Source organism: Anas platyrhynchos, chromosome 5, assembly GCF_047663525.1.
Source record: "Anas platyrhynchos isolate ZD024472 breed Pekin duck chromosome 5, IASCAAS_PekinDuck_T2T, whole genome shotgun sequence".
NCBI lineage: Eukaryota > Metazoa > Chordata > Aves > Anseriformes > Anatidae > Anas > Anas platyrhynchos.
Window position 1 is genome coordinate 13,022,393 of NC_092591.1, and position 18,124 is coordinate 13,040,516.

General features: G+C 49.5%; 1 protein-coding gene and 1 long non-coding RNA gene across 4 annotated transcripts in view; both read left to right on the forward strand.

Annotated features, from left to right (window-relative positions):
* Positions 1-628: 628 nt before the first annotated feature.
* LOC110352937 (uncharacterized) lies at positions 629-1,376 on the forward strand. Its single transcript, XR_002402760.3, has 2 exons — positions 629-952; positions 1,086-1,376. It is a non-coding gene; the product is annotated as an uncharacterized lncRNA (long non-coding RNA).
* A 7,067-nt stretch (positions 1,377-8,443) lies between these two features.
* Positions 8,444-18,124, forward strand: part of CCDC85C (coiled-coil domain containing 85C) — a 104,425-nt gene continuing 94,744 nt past the window's right edge. The window contains exons 1-2 of one of the 3 annotated variants that reach the window (XM_072038310.1): positions 8,444-8,698; positions 8,858-9,745. In XM_072038310.1, the coding sequence (XP_071894411.1) occupies positions 9,034-9,745 (712 nt within the window). In that variant the 5' untranslated portion in view covers positions 8,444-8,698; positions 8,858-9,033. Of the gene's footprint in view, positions 9,746-18,124 lie in introns of all 3 variants that reach the window. The other 2 variants (XM_072038309.1, XM_072038311.1) reach the window with 2 other exon arrangements.

Here is an 18,124-nt window from a genome sequence, read left to right on the forward strand (position 1 = left end):
TGCCCATGCAGATAACAGTGAATTCAGGCAGGCTTCCTCCCCTCGTCCTCCCAAGGACAGTGGGGCCGTGCCTAGGAACTCTTTGCTCTCCCTTATCTGTGCAAGGGCAGCAGCAGCAGCCCTTCTGTACAGCAAACTGGGCAAGACGTCAGTGTGCTCAGATACTGAGGGGTAGGAGAGGGATCTGCATCTCCTGTGGCGTCAGACACTGCAAAGATGTGGTTCCTGGAGCGGCCGTCTGCAGACAGGCTGTGGGGATAAGCACACACCAAGAGCTCAAAGGGTCCCTGCCGTGCCCAGGTGGAGCAGGAGAGGGACGCTGATCCCTGCTGCCTGCTCCCCACCCCCAGGGCTGCTGCAGGGGATGCTTTTCTGCTACCCTGCAGTGGAGTTAGCTCTAAAGCAGATCTGCACCATTTACCACCACCACCACAGCATTTTCTCCTCTTGAGCCACTGGTTTACGGCTAGCTCAGTTTAGCAGCAGGCCAGTTACATCAGTGAGAGGAGGAGAGCAGAAGTCCACAGCAGCCAGCTGGAAGCACTAAATGGGGTGGTCAGAGTCACCTGTAGGGCTGCTCCTCAGAGGTGATGCAGGTGGTGGTCCTGGTAACAGGGCAGACCTAAAGGATGTGGGGTTGAACCACAGGGAGCACATGGATGTAATAAATTTGCTTTGATTTGTGCTGTACTATGCTCTGTTCACCTGGAACTTCAGTTTCCAGAGTTGTCAGTTCTTGGAAATTTTCCACTTCTAACGAAGGCAAAGCAGGGAATATGTCAAGTAAGTTTGAATTTGCAGGCATGACCGATCAATTCTGCCTGCATTCAAAATTAACTTACAGCATGGTTTAAAGCAGCATCTGCAAAATGGAACTCAAATTGGACCCCAAATTTGAATCCTCCTAAGCCTCAAGTTGGTCTGATCTGGAAATGATGGGAAGAGACTGAAAGTAAGAACATGGACACGGGGATCTTTGCTGCTCTGTCATTGTTCCTGACTCTGGCAGATTATCTCCATGCCATTAAAAATGATTAGAGCCCTAAGGCAAGTCATTCCTCACTTTCCAAATTTTACTTCTGCAGCAAGGAGAAATTACCCGAGCAATGATGTGAGCCTGCACGAGAGCACGGTTCAAAGCCCAACGCTCCAGCCTGCCTCGATAAACAACCGCCCAGCTGAAAAAGAGCGGCGAATACAAAGGCGCAGCAACCTGCTGGCTCGAGGAAAAATGCAAACCAAACTGGCATTGTTGTGAGCTGCCGAGAGCGGGGAAGGCTGTGCCAAACGGCATCATGCGAGTGACAAGCGCGCAGGAAATTTAATAAAATGCAGTGCCATGCTGAAGAGCAGCAGTGGCAGGAGCAGCCATCATGCTGAACCTTGCAATCGCAATCCTATTACCCCACCGCCACCTGGGGCTTCCCTTGGCTCCGGTGCTGAGAGAGTGGCTTTCTTCCTCCCATTTGTATTCAAATAGCGTCCCCGTTTGTAACTGCATCCCTGTCCTATAGCAGGCAGTGGACGTGGGCAGAATACAGAAAGCCAGGCAGAATCACCTGCTCACCAAGACCTGCTGCGGCTGCCGACCGCAGATCAGGCTGGGGAGACTGATTTGCCCGAGCAACTGGGCATATCGACAGCGAGGAGCACCAGTTAGGAGGCTTAAAATTAGTCCTTCCTGCTCGGTTTGGGTTTGCAGACACACGTCACGCGCTGAGCAAGATGTGGGCATTCGCAAGGCTTCCCTTCCCTCAGCACCTCCAGCCTGCTGAGGCCCGAGGTGTTGGACACCAGGAGGGTCATTGGTCCTGAACAAGGGACAGAAAGCTTACAGTAGTACAGGAATCTGCAAATTATAGGGGATTTGTTATTTGCACAAGAAGAGGTGGATTGGAATGGTTCTTATCTGAATTTCAAGCACAATTTCCTGGAGGTCTTTGCATCCTAGAGCTGTCATTTTGTGCATTGTAAAGGTGAGGGGCCTTTGGAAAAACATGGGTCTGGCTTGGATTCAGCCGTCCTCAGAAATAAGGAGTCTTTGCTTCAGCACCAGCTCCATAAACAGCTTAATCTCTAACCTTTGCTTCAGAAATAAAAGTTTTGGAAGTCGATAGTTATCAGGAATGGAAAGCGAGACGTAACCCCTGAAGACCTGTGACAGCAAATCAGTGACTTCAGCAACGTTTCTGTGTTAGAATAAGCACTGGGGAAGAATATGCTGTCCATTGTCTAATCTAGACCCAATTTCATTTCAAGTATCACACAAGGGTAACGTAATGGGTAACATGCTCAATCACAGTGAAATCCCAGTGTTTGTTACAAAATGTGGGGTGATGCAACACTGTTGTAAATCTTACTTGGAAAAAACAATCTCATTTTTTGCCAAATAAAGAAATTTGTGGAGGGTATTTTTTTGGTATGGGATGTATTAAAGCTGGATGTTGTCACTTATGACACTGTTCCTTTAACTTGCTCTGCTTGACACTATGAATTATTCAGATATCCCTATGATATATAGAAGTAGTGTCAGCATTTTAGGGCATGACTCTCCTTTCTCATCTACTATAAAATCCCAGTGGCTTCAGTGAGCGATAAAAGAAGGCAAAATTAGGTCCTCAGCAAAGTTGTTGTCTTGCAAGCAGAAAATACACTTTACCACCGAGTGAAGGGTGCAGTACCAGCAGGCCTCGCTTATCGCACAAAATTGGGTATTTGTATTTCCCTGGTCCGTCAGCACAGCTAAGGGGTCATTTGTTCATTTGATTCACAATGGAAATGAGAAATAAGGGTGTAAAGAACACAGTGGATAGCGTAGCATAGTCTGTTTTCTCTCCTGCAGAACTGCTTAGGTTTCATCGACCTCATGCTGCTAATACCGACGGCCTCATTTGCTTGAATAGCGAGGTGTCTGCTTTGTAGCTGCCAGTGCCAGGCTCAGCGCAGAGCTGTGCCAGGGAAAAGCTGGATGGTGGTGGAGCAGGGTGGCAGTGGGGTACTCCAGAAGAGCCCAGGAGGTTGCTGTGTCCCCCAGATCACGGGGGAAACCCACCAAGCTCTGAGGATGATCAGTCTCCAGTGTTCTCTAGGAACAGTGCTGATATTTTTCCATTCTTGTGTAAATTTTTCTCCTGTTTCTTTTTTATTTTAAACCACTGAAGACAAAGATCATTGAGTTGAAACCAGTCTGAATTCATTGCCATCCATGGAACAACACTCTGCCTCATCCAAAACACCTGCAAAGGGTTGTTAGAGTTGTAGGAAAAATACAAACAAAGGTGGAGAGAAAAAAAAAAAAAGCTTGTAATTTGAATGTACTCTCAGCAAAGCCAGTGTTTAAATCACCAGTGACTGAAATGATGTAGGTCTAAATCCCGAGAGCTTCCTGGGTTCTGTGCAGTCAGTGTGCATGAAAGACATCACTGAAAACTGCGAGTGTCGTGCTTCTGTCTCGCAAAACAGCCTCCTGCAAGCACCTCCAGGCTGTGGGGACCAAGTTCTGCCCCAGATCCCCCTTTGGTCAGCTCTGCATGTAACTCAGGGCAGACTTTGGCCTCCAGGATGTGCCCTGATGGCTTGGTAATGGAGGAGTGAGGTAAAACCTTAGCTTTCATTTCTCCCACATATTTGTTGGCTCACCTGTTTACAAAGGAGTATTTACAAAAGGAAAAGGTGTATCAAGCTATCTCTGGCCTTCTTCCCATGTTAGATAGGACTGCAAATATTTTTGGAAGGGATGTAAATCTTAATGCTTCTGGGAAGAAGCCAAGCAGTACCAGATGGCAAAGAGGAGGAAACTCACCCTATGGGCAGGTTTTTCACAGTATTCTCAGAAGCATCTGGTATTGGCCACTGGCGGCAACAATACAAGGGCCAGTGCCTGATCCAGTCTACCTGCATCTGTATTCTTGCTATTTTCTGATTTCTTACATACTCAGGATGATAAGGAGAGCTTCGCCAAATTTTCGTTCCTGATACACGCTCAGTTTGAAGGTCTCAGTGGCGCTCCTGATTTTTTGGATAGGTGACAGCAGAGAAGGAGACTCAGCTGGTCAGCACGTTGCCTCAGCTCACAGGCACATGGCTATCCTGGTGGTTCAAATGTTGTCAGATGAGTTGTTTGTTTTTTTTTTTTTTTTTTTTTCTTAACATTTGAAAGAATAGCTCTGATATCGTATGTAGCCTTCTGACTTCTCAGTGAAACTGGATCCTCATCACATTCTTAACTAGCAGTGAAAGTTTTGCTATAGCTATTATGTCTGCATTTGGGAAACGTCAATCACCTGCAACGCTTAGCTAGGAGCACCATAGATGCCTACTGCTTCTTAGGATTTAGATTCTGATCCCTTATCAACGTAAAGATTAGGGGTGAGGTGAAAAAAAATTATTGTATTGCAGGAAATAGTTAGAAACTTCACTGAAAATGAAGTTTTAGTGAACACCGTGGCTTAGGAGATTTTTATGGGCTTTTTTCACTTGATTTAAACATACTGTGTAGAGGCTACTGTTTATGCCTGTTAGAGGACCTGTTTTTCTGGCATGGCAAAGAGTTGCTGGTCACAATCGTAATTTTTTTCCAAATATCCTGAAGGCTTTGAAACAAGTTGGTTCATTTTTTAATTTTATAACAGTCGTTTCAGGGCACAGAACAGAAATGTTCTGTGGCCAGGAGGTGAAACCCTCAGCAATACACACTGCTTTCATAAGCAGAGTGAATGAACTGGACGGCCCAGTTATATTGCCAGAAGCCAGAATCAGGGAGTGATGCAGAACCTTGTTGGAGGCTGCTCTCTCCTCGCAGCTCAGCCAGATGGGCACATAGAGGGATGCAGACTTCTCATGGCAAGGTTCAGCCGATCTGCCCGGGTTATACAGTGAATCACTGGGAAAAGAAGGGAGAATGACGCATGACTGTCTGTCATGTAGCTGCTACTTGTACGAATGTCCTGGCTCAAAATACTGCTTAATCAGGCTAGGAACATGGTATCTGTCTTAATGGAAGAGATTAGAAGCGTTGCAAGTTTTTGTTATTGTACAGCTTTGTTGCACAAAACAGAACTTCCACTGTCGCAATCTGGATGGTATATTTCAAAACATTAATCAAGGATTAGTCCTTGGCACTGATTTATGAGAAAATACCAGTGCAGCGGAGGATTTATAACCCATGTAAATGATTCACGGAGTACACGTTTTTTGAGACAGATCCTCAGCCTGTGTAAACTGGAGCAAGTCCTTGAAGCTCACATGGCGGCGTGGACGTCCTACGCTGCCTTGGGAAAGCAAAGCCACATGAGAGTCCCTGGGATTCATTCCTCCGTCAGATGTGGGGTTCCCACACCAGGGGAATGGGCTTTGGCAGAGCCACCCCTCTCCGGGGGTGAAGCAGCAGCACAGACCTGAGCTTGAAGTCCTTTCTGTAATTCTTGTGTAGCCCTGTAGAGGGAATGCTTTGGTAAGGCTTAAATGCGGCTACGTATAGCTGTGTAGCATCAGGGCACAAATTCCTTCTTTGTGTCACCTGCTGAGTTCAGGAGTTACCATCAAGAGTAATTTTACCCGGTAGATTTTTTTTTCCCCTGAAATTCTTATCATGGTATAATTTGCTTTAAAATTTCGCCCCTGACTGAAGAGGGTGGAAGTGTCCACTTGACTCGATGCAAGGGATGGGCTTTGATGATGTATTACATGGGCACGAAAAGCTTCAGGTGACACGCATATTAAACCTGCTTTTCACTTGCAGCTTGCGGAAGGCCCCACGGCCAAATGTACCGAAGGGAATCCGTAGCGTGTTGTTTACCAACTTCCGCACTTCATCTTAAATTGGCATGGGGAAATGGTAATTCACTCTGAACAACGCTGGGAAACTGGGTTTGTTAACTAAAAATAAAAAGCACAAGCCCATCAAAAATACTCCAGTGTTACGTATTATTCGTGTTGATTAAAAATCTGCCTGCAACTCAGCATTTGCTATTGATCATAAAACCGCACTGACTTAGTCCTTTCCCTCCGAGATATCACAACCCTTGAAAAACCTCCCTCGTCTCAATGCTCACCTCCACTATTCACGTGGATAACCTGGGCCACAGACACCCTCTGATGCTGCCGAGCTCTGCCCCTGGGCTCCAACACTCCTGCCTTTCCAAGCTGAAGGGATTTGCCTCTACTGCAACGCAACGCCCTTTTTTTCCGAAAGCACAGACATACCCACCGAGCACTGAAAGCAAGTCTTAATCATCACAGTGACTTCCTCTGTGGATATTAATAATCTCCCCGCTTCCTCTGAGGAGCCCCCCTGTCTGCTGGGCTCATTCTCCGCAGAGGTATCGGCAGAGCTCAAACCTCAAAAAGTGTCATGTGGAAAAAACAGCTTTTATCGGGAAAAATATCAAGAAACGTGAGGGGCCAGGTACCTCCATGGTGCAGCTGCACCTGTACTCACGGTGAGCACCGCCACCGGAGGCTTCTCCAGCCCTTGATGGCCGCTGTGAGGAAAAGCTTCCCCGAGCAGCCCCCGTCCTGCTCCTTCCCCCCAGCCCCTGCGGGATCCATGAGGCAGATCACCGCCTGGGAGGGTCCGGGAGAAGCACTTTCCGCTTCCTGCAGGGAAGGATGTGATTAAAGCTGCGTAAATAAGTCTTGGCTTGGAAAACACTTGGGTGCCTTCTCGACGCGGTGCAGTCCTGAGGCACGGCAGCGTGCCCCGTTACGAGGGGTGTCACCTCCCAGCGGCCTGGCTGGGGCGGTGGGAGGCAGGAGTCACGACACGGCCTGGTTCTGCAGCTGGTTGGTGGTGGCCCCCCTGTGTGGGTACCCCCACATCTGGGACCTGTCACAGGGAGGCAGGAGCAGACCTGCTCCAGGCCTGAGGGACCCGGGGAAAAGTGACCTCTCCAAGGCACAAGGTGGTGCGCAGACACCTGCTGATTTCCGCATCCCAAGGGCTGACCCTGCCACAGCGGTGAATTCACAGCATGAAATCACACTTTTCTCCTTCATTTCCCAGGCAGGCAAGACAGCTCTTCAGCCACCTCACCCAGCTCCCAAATCTGTGGGGAGCAAACTCCTCCAAAGGCAGCAGGCAGGCCTCAGCGCTCACCCGCACAAGGGTATTTTGGTTGCTTCCTCCTCAGGGAATTACCTTGGTTTGTGTGCACTAGGGGACGATTGTCTTCACATCTCCACGTCTGTAAGGCGTGTTACCAGTGGTTGACCACAGGCATCTCACACAAAGTGACTGGTCCCAAGCTACTGCTCCCTTTTTGTTAATAAAGCTGCACTGGGAGAGGAGAAGGGCAAGGAGTGTCCATGGAGGGGATGAACTCCACCAGAAGAAGGGAAGTGCTGTTGTACTTCAGCGGGGAACTGGCACCTGTCCTAGTTTGCCAAGGGTATGTCTGGGCTCACAAACCAACCAGCACAGACTCATGCAGAAGAAACAGCATCTGAGAAATGCAGCTTTACTTCGGCTTAGGAAGGCAACACCAAAAGGCAGAAGTCGCGGTGATGCTCCCTCCACACACAGGCCATCTGCTCTGTGTCCCACGCTCCGGCACTGGATTTGATGCTTCTTTATTGCTAGAGGGTGGCTTGGACCAGCTCTCGGTGCGGTCACAAATTTGAGGTTGCACTGAATTAACCCTGGAGTCAAATCGTTTACCAAGGCTCCTTGGGAACACAAAGCTGCCGATTCCCTGGGGCTTTCTGAGGATTCTCATGTGGGAAACAGCTGGCAGCGCTGCCCTGTCCTGGTGCATCTTTCATTTCTACAACACGATGCCGGCCAAAAGCAGCTCACAGCGTATTCCAAGGAAAAGTGCATTAGAGTAAAAGTCAAGGGGATGTGATGCGAGGATATAGGAAATCTGCCTATGCGTCGCCTAGGGAATCCGCTCGGTGAACTTTCTGCACCCTTTCCCTGGTTCTGTCCCAAGCGACACGAGCACACCTGCACCCGGGCCACCAGAACCGGGGCAGATCTCAGTGGGGAACCGGTGCTGCCCCCGGGGGCTGAGGGCTCACGACGGCCCCGGGGTGCGGAGAGGAGGCCGAGGCTCAACCTGCAGCGTGGGGACCCGGGCACGAAGCCGGGCCGGGAGAGGGGGCCGGGAGAGGGGACCGGGACCGGGACCGGGACCGGGCGGGCTCGTTTTCCTGCATGGCCAACCCCACCCTTCCCGGGCCTGCTACTTCCCGGGAAAAAAAAATAAAAAATAAAAAAAATAAAAAGGGGGTGAAAAAAAAAATAAAATAGGCGAACGGGGAGGGGAGGCGGCGCCGTCCCTTTGTACCTGCCCGCGGCCCCGGTAACCCGAGCCGGCGGCGGGGCGCGGCGCTCGGGGCCCGGCTCGGCACGGCCCGGCCCGGCCCTGCAGCCAATGGGGCACGGGGGGAGGGCGGTGCTCGCCTCCTCCTCCTCCTCCTCCTCCTCCTCCTCCTCCTCCTCCTCCTCCGCTCGGCTGGGGCAGGGCCGCGGCCGGCAGGAGGTGGGACCAGCCCCGGCGCTGCCGCCCGTCCCCTCCGTGCCCAGGGCCGAGCCGTTCCGGGAAGGCGCCGGCTCCCTCTGCGCTCCCTCGGCACCGCCGCACCGGCAGCAGCCGCCGCCACCGCGCCGGGCTCAGCCCCGCGGGGCTGCAGGGGGCGAACAAGTGGACGGAGCCCCCCGGGGACGGGGCCGGCCGCCGGGCTCGGTGCACCCGGGGTGAGTTGGGCGATCCCCTGCGGAGGCTAAGCCCGGGGGTGCCCGTTCCCCGCAGCCCCCTTGGGGGGGGGGGCGTCTTTTTTTTTTTTTTTTTCATCATTTTTTTTTTCCCCCTCCAATCTGGGTTGTTTTTTTATTATGGGATCTGCGGGGGAGAAGATCTTCCAGTCTGGCTTTGCTGTGCTTCCTTGTCCGGCTCTCCGCGGGGAACTATAATATTTCTTCCCCAGGATGCTGCAGTGAATCGTAGTCCCAGGAAATCAGGTGAACAAAAATAATCCGAATTACCCGAACCCCGTTTGTTACGTGTCGGAACGGACGCTGCCTGAGCACAGATGATGGCAAAAAATCCCCTGGAAGGGTCCAAAGAGGACCTGAGCAAAATTTCGGAGGAGGAGATGCTGAGGTGGAGCAAGGAGGAGCTGGTGAAAAGACTGAGGAAAGTGGAGAATGAAAAGATGAACTTAATGGTGGAACACGGCAACTTGATGAAGGACGTGAACCGGCGGCTGCAGCTCCACCTGCACGAGATCCGCGGGCTGAAGGAGGTCAACCAGAAGTTGCAGGACGACAACCAGGAGCTGCGGGAGCTCTGCTGCTTCCTGGACGACGACCGGCAGAAAGGCAAGAAGCTGTCGAGGGAATGGCAGCGCTTCGGGAGGCACACGGCCAGTGTGATGTGGAAGGAGGTGGGCATGTACCAGCAGAAGCTGAAGGACCTGGAGGCGAGGCAGGAGACCCTCCTGCGGGAGAATGTGGAGCTGAAGGAGATGGTGCTCATGCTGGACGAGGAGCGGAGCGGGGCCGGCTCGCGGAGCTCCATCGACAGCCAGGCCAGCCTGACCAACCTCAACGGCGGCTCGGCCACCAGGGACGTGGGGGACGGGAGCAGCACCTCCAGCACGGGCAGCGCGGGCAGCCCTGACCACCATCACCACCACCTCCACCACCACAAGGCCGGTGACAGCAAGGCCGGGGCCATGCGGAGGTCTATGGACGACCTGTCTGCGCCTCTCCACCACCGGAGCATCCCCAATGGTCTCAACGGTGAGCTTGTTCCCCTCCTCGTAGCCCTGCTGGCTGCAGGTGCTGCTGGTCCCGCCCTGTGCCCACCTCCTCTCAGCGTGCCTAGCCCCCTTGGCAAGGGTGTGAGGGATGTCGTGGTCCTTGCCATCCCCAGCCCTACCCATCCTTGGTGGCCCCAGGGTGCTCTGGCAGAGCAGCTGGGGGTGGTGGTGTGGGGAGGAGCACCCATGTGTATGTGGGGTGGTGGCGGTGGTCACAGGGCTCTGCGGTGCTTGCACTCAGTGTGGTGCCCCTGGGTTGTGTTACTGCTGTCTGGGGCTGAGGCTTGGAGGGTTTTTATCTGGAGGATTGGTGTTTTGTTTGCTTTTGCTCCCCCTCAAAAAAAAGCTGTCTGTGTTTTCAGAGTTAAACGCTGATTTTCCCATCCCTTCCTCCTCTGACTCTTCCCCTTTAAATATTCTGGGTTACGTGTGGCTTGTTTATCAGCTGTTTTGATGAGAATGATAAAAACCTAAACGAGATTTTGGAAGAAGCTGATTAAAGTCGAGATCTGCTGCGTGGAGCATCACCTGTTAGCTTCATGGGCTCTTGGGCAGGCTGCCTGGCTATGGTGTGCCCACCGGTTTTGGAGAGCTGGAACTTGGCTTGCCCTTGTTCCCTTGCTCCTCTTCAGGAACAGGTTTGTTTGTAGAGAAGAGATTGCTCTCAAAGGGACGCTGCATTCACAATTTTGTTCAGCCCAGTCATTAAAGTTAGAAACAAGCTCCACTGTGAAATCATGCCAAACCTCCTCTGACAGTTTGTATGCAAGCAAAGTTTCTCCTGCTGATGAATAGTGGTCAGGCATTAAAATAATAATATTGGAATGTCTTTAAAATGGATTTCTGGGGACTCCTAGAAGGAGTAGTTTGGTCAGGAGGGTTTAACAGGAGTCAAACCAGGCATCAATCTGTTTAATTGTTGTGTACAAGACTCCTTTAAATGTACTTAATCCTCTTTTCCAAGAGGATTTCCCAGAGAGGTATTTTTGGGTTGGTATACACACAGCCCTCCTCCAAACACCAGGATGGAGCCTTGGAGGCTGGCTGCTACTGGTGCCACTTGGGGCTCGCTGGGCACAAGAGGCCACAGAGGGGCAGGACACTGGGGAGGGGGCTGCTGGATGTGTTTGCCAGATCACCACCTTCAGTTCCCAGAGCTTTTGGTGGTCCTGGTGGGTGGGACCAGGGAGTGCTGGTCCTTGTTTTTGGTGATTTATGGGAAGTCCTGATGCTCCAGGAGATCTGAGGGCACACGGCACTAATCAGCCTGGATTTCAAGTGGTATGTTTATCCACGAATTTGCCATGCTCGGTCCTGTTGCCGCAGCTGCGTGTTTCCACTCGCAGCTGGAGGTGTTTCTGCCACCTCACCCATTAGACAGGGCTTGCTGGTTTAGAGGGTGATCCAGCCACCAGATGTTGCAGGATACGGCAAGCATCCTATTATTATTTTTTCCCCTCTCTCTCTTCTAGAGTTGTGTAAATCAGAAGTATCTTGTTTGTAAACCTTCAGCCAGCTTCTGCTCCTGGTGTGATTTTATTTTCATAAAGCGTTGCCCTTCTCAGAGGCCCGGAGAGCACTTGGCAGATAGAGCGTGCTGTTATTGTTTTGGGACAGCAGGGCTTTGCAGCTCTGAGACCAAATCCCTTTTAGTTATCAAATACTTCCTTAGCTTTTAGTGACTTCTGTTTCAGGGTTGCCCAACTCAAGCTGTGGAAGATGTGAGAAGTACTGGAGCTGCCTCTTTACTGCCAACCTGTGTGGCTTGGTTTCTGAGGATGGCACAGATATGATCTGCACTTTCTAGACTAATAATCCCTGGAAAGATGCAAACAAGCCTGATCTCTCTTCTTAGGTAGTGAAGCTGTAAAATGACTTAAATAGTCATTCTTAGATAGCATCGGTATTCAGCAAGGCCATTTCCCTCAGCATGCCTTTGGAAGTGCCTGTGAATACATATGTAAATGCAAAGCTTCTCGGGCCTCTTTTTGACTGACAGAAAGGAGTCTGGTGGGGAGGCTTGCCTGGGACCAAGTGGCAATTCAGTTAAGCCGGTGACAATGTGGAAGAGGAGGGACAGTGAATGTGGAGGAAAAAATCCAGTAAGTCAGGTCGGTGCAGGAGCTGTCACAGCAGCCTCTGCAGCACCAGCTCCCTTCCATTGCTCTTGGTGCTGACTCTGCTTTTGGTGCGTGAAGGTTAGATGTTAATCTTTTTATACTCTTTTCCTGATGATTTTTTTTTTCTTGGGATAAAATGGAAAGAAGAGGAGAAAAAGTGGCCTTTTGTTTTTAGGTTACAGAATTCAGACTGGTTTGCTGTAATCTCCTTTCTTTAACACACTGGGTAACTACCCGGTGGATGAAGCAGCCTGGCCAGCACAACTGGTGCAGTGATGAACAGCCCTCCAGTACTTTATTACGGAGGAGGGAGGTGGATCTGAAACAGATGCAGGGCAGAACTTGGCATCTGTAGTAAGCAGAAGTCTTGGACAAGTGGTGAGAGCAAGAGATGGTGAGCCATTAGCTAGAGCACTTTTGGAAATTATAAAAAGCTGGGAGGTCCTGAAATGTGCTGCCGCTGGTAGTGATGTCAATTGGGCTTCATGCGGTGCCCTGCTTTTCCAGGTGTTTAGCAGACTGTGTCACCAGGTTAGTGCTTTTCTGAAGGAGTTGAGAATGGCAGCTGTTAAATGCTCCTGGGTTGACAGCTTTTTAATGAAATCTTAGCAAGCGAAGGTGGATTAAATATTTATTTTCTCTTCAACAATCCTTTGGAAGTGACTTGGTAAGCCAGGGCTTGATTTATTGGCCCCAGTGACCTGCCCCGATGTGAGGTGATGAACTTTAAACTCTAGGTTTGTAAGGTGAATTCAGTAGAAGTGGTGCAAGTTAAAAACAAAAACAAACCCAAACCGATCTGTGATCCACCTTCTCTTGACTTTTCTGAGTCTATTTACTTTTATAAACCGGCTTTTTGGAAGCTGATACTTGGAACCTGATGACTAAATATCTGCTCATGGATGATAAGGTAATAAGCACAACTGATAGTACAGCAGTTAATGCTGGATGACATGCTCTTACACAGCTCCGGATATCCTGCTGAAAGCCAGGAGGACATGTGTTTAGTCTGAAGGTAAATGGTCTTTTCGTTCTCTGCTTCGTGGTGTGTGAGCTGGGAACCGTCGTGGCAGGGATAGGGGCACCTGCAGGCTGTGTGATGGGATCTGGCCAGTTGCATCCGTGTTGAGCGATGTGCTGTAATTCCAGTGAATGTACCCACACATCCAGGGCAGGTATTGAAGTACAGTTGCTGTGCTGTGCTTGTGAGTGCTTTTGGCTTTACTTTGCATGCATGGCGGGTGTCTCTGTGGATGTACATAGTCTTTCTGGACTTCCAGCTGGGCAAGGCAGCCCAGTTGGAGCTATTGCTGTTGCTACTGCCTGGTTTCTGCCAGAATAAAATTTCCAAAAAAAAACAAAAAAAACAAAACACCAAACTGGAGGGGAAAAAAGAAAAGAAGATAGCCACGTTGTGTGATACTAACATGACCTGGGGGGAGGAATAAGCCTTCAGGTCCTGTGGGACATACCCTGGATTATAATGTGGGAACCTTGGGAGGAGGGACTCTATGCTCCCTGAAGCAGAGTAACGGCTTCCACTAATTTTAGCCTCCTCTCCATCTAACTAGAACAACTGTTTATCCAATAACAATTAGAGGACAGTTGGCTTTGGTAGGATTTATGTGTACATCTGGGAGAGACGGAGAGCTGACAAGAAGGAGTGAATGTGCCCTTGTTGCAAATGTAGAAGGACTTGGTCCTGCCTGCTGGTGGTTGCTCCGCACAAGTCAGTCCTGGTGGCTGGTGTGGTCCCGCAGGCAGGCAGCGTATGAGTTCTCCCAGTCTGGTGTAACGTTGCTGTGAGACAGACGAGGGTGAGCGCATGTTGTGGATTTCCTCGCCTGTGCTGTGAGCCTGGAGTGATACAGACTTGCTAGCTGTTGATGTGTCTGGGACAAAATCCAGTGCACGCTTACAAAGGTTTTGGGCTTTAATTTCCCTCCACCATCAAATGGCTTTTGTCAGCAGAACTTCTCGTTCACCTGCCACTGAAGCTGTTTGCTCTGAGTTCCCAAAATGTGCCAAGCTGTTTCCAGTGTCTCTTTGACTTTATTCCAGTTGGGTGAAATGTTTAGGTATTTTTTTTTATCAGCATGAATAGGTTTCTAAAAAGAAACGTTCTTAAAAATATCAACACTTGAAAAGTGGTCGGAGAGGTATGGAGGCAGGTGGTGGGCACAGCAGATAGCCTGTCATAGCAGAGACATTAATCTATGGCCCATCACTGCTGTCTGCTCCAAGGGAAGAAGAATGGTCTCTCTGGGTGAGGGGGTGGGAAGAGCTCTAGTTCTATTGATTCCCACTTGTAAATGTCCACATATTTACCTAGAGGGTACGATATATTGCATTTAAAATGGTGGCAAAGAGAAATAGCCATTCCCTGTGGGTTGGTATTGATTGGATGTGTAGATACTCTGTACTTACTTCTCTTCTTTTTCACATACCCTTTAGGCCAAAGTCCTTTGTTTTTATTAGAGTATTCATAATCAATATACATATTACTTACTATGACGTATTAATGAGGCCTTTGAGATGAGAATATGCAGAAGCGAAGGATGAGGTTCAGCTGATTTTAAATTGAGGTGTCTACAATATAGGCTGTAATATCTTTGTTTCCTTGGGCTTCCTTTATTGGACGTGTGAAAGAAGAGATTTTGGTATCATGATTTATGTCACCTATGTCTATTTTAGAGGGTGAAGCATTGTACACTGTATGTGCTCTTTTTACTGATGGGAAGGAAACCTGGGTGGTAGTTCATATGCAGCCATCTGAAGTGAGGTGAAATCAACCTTATTGAAATATTGTGGTGACCATCTTGCACTCTTCCAGCACAGCTGTGTGAGCACCAATGAAAGACAGGAAATCACTTTTCCAGGTACCAGTCAGATGTCACCTCCTTGCAGTCCCCATACCACATTGGCACAACGGTCTGGGTTGGAGGAAGCTCTCTTCTCTGCGATGGAGACACATCAGACCTCGATGGCTCCTGCCAAACTGTGAAGCAAAGTTTCATCTACTTGACCAGTTCCTACCTCAGTGACATGAAGAGCACTCTTAGTCCTTCAAACATTGCATTAACTTTTCATTTTCTGTATTTAGGATGTTAATATTTTTGGTATCACAGGCCACTACATACAGCTTCCTTGTGATTAAATAAGGAGACCCTCCCTGGGCTGATAGGCTAAATGTAAGACCTCTGTAGAAATACTTGTTTCCCTCTCTTCTGTGTTCACTGAGTTCTGCTAATAGGCTTTTAAATGCTGATGTTTCAGATGCTAAGGCTACAGTTTGAGTTTCCTGTAGCCAGCAGTCATTGGCCTCTCTACCAAGGGGCATCAGCTGGAGGCATCTTAGTCATTGTCCACTCCTGCCTTCCTGCTGGGGCATTAAGTGTGCCAACCCGTTAGGCTCGGAAACTTCGGGGTAGCTGGTGCCCATGAAAACAAGGCTCAAGAAACTTAAGGCACTCAAATTGGGCCATGTCTGGAAATATTCTGTATAGTAGTGCTTTTCAATTTTGTATTCCTCTTTCAATTTTCTAAAGAGATATCTTGTTCTCAGCTGTCCCGTTGAAGGAAAAAAAATGTATTGATTAAAAGGCAATTTTCTATGGGCCTTTGATGGAATTATCCACTTACTCTTGTCAAAAGCAATCAAAATAAGGGAAATAAATTGTGTTGGTTACATGTAAATGATTTGGTCCTCTGGAGGCATTTCATCAAATAAAGCTGAGGATCGAATTAAATGGTGATCTAATTAAGTGGCAGGCATGGGAACCCAAAATGCAGCCTTGGCAGGTGTTGCACATGGCATGTGAGAGTAGATGAGGGGTATGAGCAGTGGTGCTGGGGAGGCTTCAGAGCTCAAGGGTCAACGCTTGTGTGGGGACAAGGCCTGCAATGGAGGCTGCAGTGAGGAGGAGGAGGGCCCAGGCAAGGGCCTCCCTGGCAGGAGCTGGGCATCGGCCTTGCTCTCACAGACATGTCCACAGCATGGTCTGCCCATGTTGTCCCATCAGGCTGCTGCTACAGCATCCTTCTGTGTTTGGGCTGCCCTTTGCAGGAGCTCTGAGAGGGACGACAGCGGGTGAGTGAGGTGCTTGTAGTGGCAAAAATGGTCGGTGTGTTGTGAGGTGAATGAAGAGAATTATTGGGCTATTTAAAATACCCTTAAAACTATTGATTCTGGGAATGCTGAAGCTCCTTCTATGCTCATCACAGCTGTAATATATATCCCACTGCAAAACACACGACACTGCTCACGTGGAGCAGGCAAGGTTGGGGGCCACGTATCCAGTTTTCCTGTGAATTAGCAGCAACTGGCTAGGTTTGCTTCTGCATTCTGTATTTTTAACCTGACTTTTTGTCTGCGAGCCAGAATTCATCCTGCCCTGTCTCCAAATGTCATCATCCCCTTGTGGTTAACTTGCTGCAATTCATGAAACACTTGGCTGCCATAAATAGTTATGTGCAGAGGTTCCTCCGCACGCGGAGCGGACAGAAATTCGCAGGCAGCGCTGCTAGGCACTCGCACACTAACATGTCCACCAAGAGAAAGTTGACCCACTTCTGCGAATAGATAACTCCTGGCAGAAAAAGTAACACTGTCTCACAGAATCTGTCTTTCCCTTGCCTACTGAAATGTGAAGCAAAAAAAGCGAGCGAGCTCCATCTTCTGAATTAATGGCGGTGGGAGCATAGCACTCCCCATTGAAAGGAGAGCGTGTAGATCAGCCCTTGATCTGAGATAGGCTTAAAAGGGCCACAATTCATTTGTGATTTTTTTTTTTTTTTAATGTAATGAGTGCTTTTGTTAGTGAATGAGGTGTGTGGAGTTCAGGACTCAGCTGCTCTTAGGCATTAGGAAACATTTATCACCATGGCAATTGAAGGCTGCTGTACAGGTTATTTTGAACGCTTGCATGGTGACTCACATCTGGGCCGAGACCATTTGTGCCAGGTTACCTCAGTCCCTATGCATACAGGTTTATATATGCTCTTCCCTCCCTTCAGTTGCTTCTTGCCTTGGTGTTTACTCCTCTCCAAAAGCTCAGTACTTTGCCAACTTCTTTGCCAACCTCCGAGCAATGACACAAGGAGATATCCCGCTCTGGCGAAAGAGCACAATGTTCATACCTGCCGAAATGCAGGTTTTCTGAGAGTCCCCTCCTGAGAGCAGCTGGTCCATCCCTGCCTGCCCAGTTTCTGGGGGGCAGCAGTGGCCTTGGGGGGAGCCTCTCTGCTGGAGGCTGCCAGGTTAGCACCCTCAGCACCCTGGTCATGCCTTCCTTGTCCTGGTCAACTGTGCCCAATGCTCACCTTGTTAAGGATTCTCCTGCAAAGGGTCTTTGTGAAAGATTCTCCTTGGCAAAGTAGATTACAGGTTAATTTATTGGTGAGATTTGAGACTGGGAGACTCTAACGCACCATGTGCTACGTGCTGTCAGCGTTGCTGTTGTGCCGCTTGTCTTGGCAAGTGACTACAGACACTCCATTTCAGCGATCTCACACTCAGACTGAAGCAGTCCTGCATCTGATGTGAATTAAAACATTGTCTGGGCTAGGAGATAAGGGCTTCTCCTACCGGTTTGCCGGAGTGGATATCCCCTTTTTGTCTGCTGTGGGTACGGTGGGAGATGTCTGCGCTGTCTGGAGAGGAGGGAACGCTAGCGATGAGTGCCAGGCTTATGGTATCAGGGCATTGCCCAGCTGTAAACTGCAGTTGAAGGGGTGACATGTTAGCTGTCTTGTGTAGTTGTGTCAGCCCAGGCTCGCTGGCAGATTTAGTTCAATCAAATCAGGAGTGCTCTGAAAAGCTCTTCAGCTCCATCCCCCAGCTCCATACAATGACACTCATGACTACATGCTGCTGCCTTTCCCCCCGTTTCATGCAAATGCTGGGGTTTCGTTCTCAAACAGAGAAATTGGTGGCATTTGGGTGCTTGTGGAAGGCAGAGGAAGTAGTATCAGGAGCAAATGAATGAAGGACTAGACACAAGAGTAGGTATCTTGCTCATGTTTCAAGCTGTCTCTTGGGCAGTAGGATGATCCAGGGTTGCCTGTATTTGAGGGTTTGGCAGCCTTGTCTGACCTGTCCCTGCCTTCCTGGGGCGACAAAACGAAGCCATGTGATGCTGAGAGCCCCTCGTTGGTATGGTGGGGAGAGCTGCAGTGTTGTCCTGTCCTCTTGCTGCAGAAGACAACATGGTGAGGAAGGGAGCAGACAAAAGGACAAC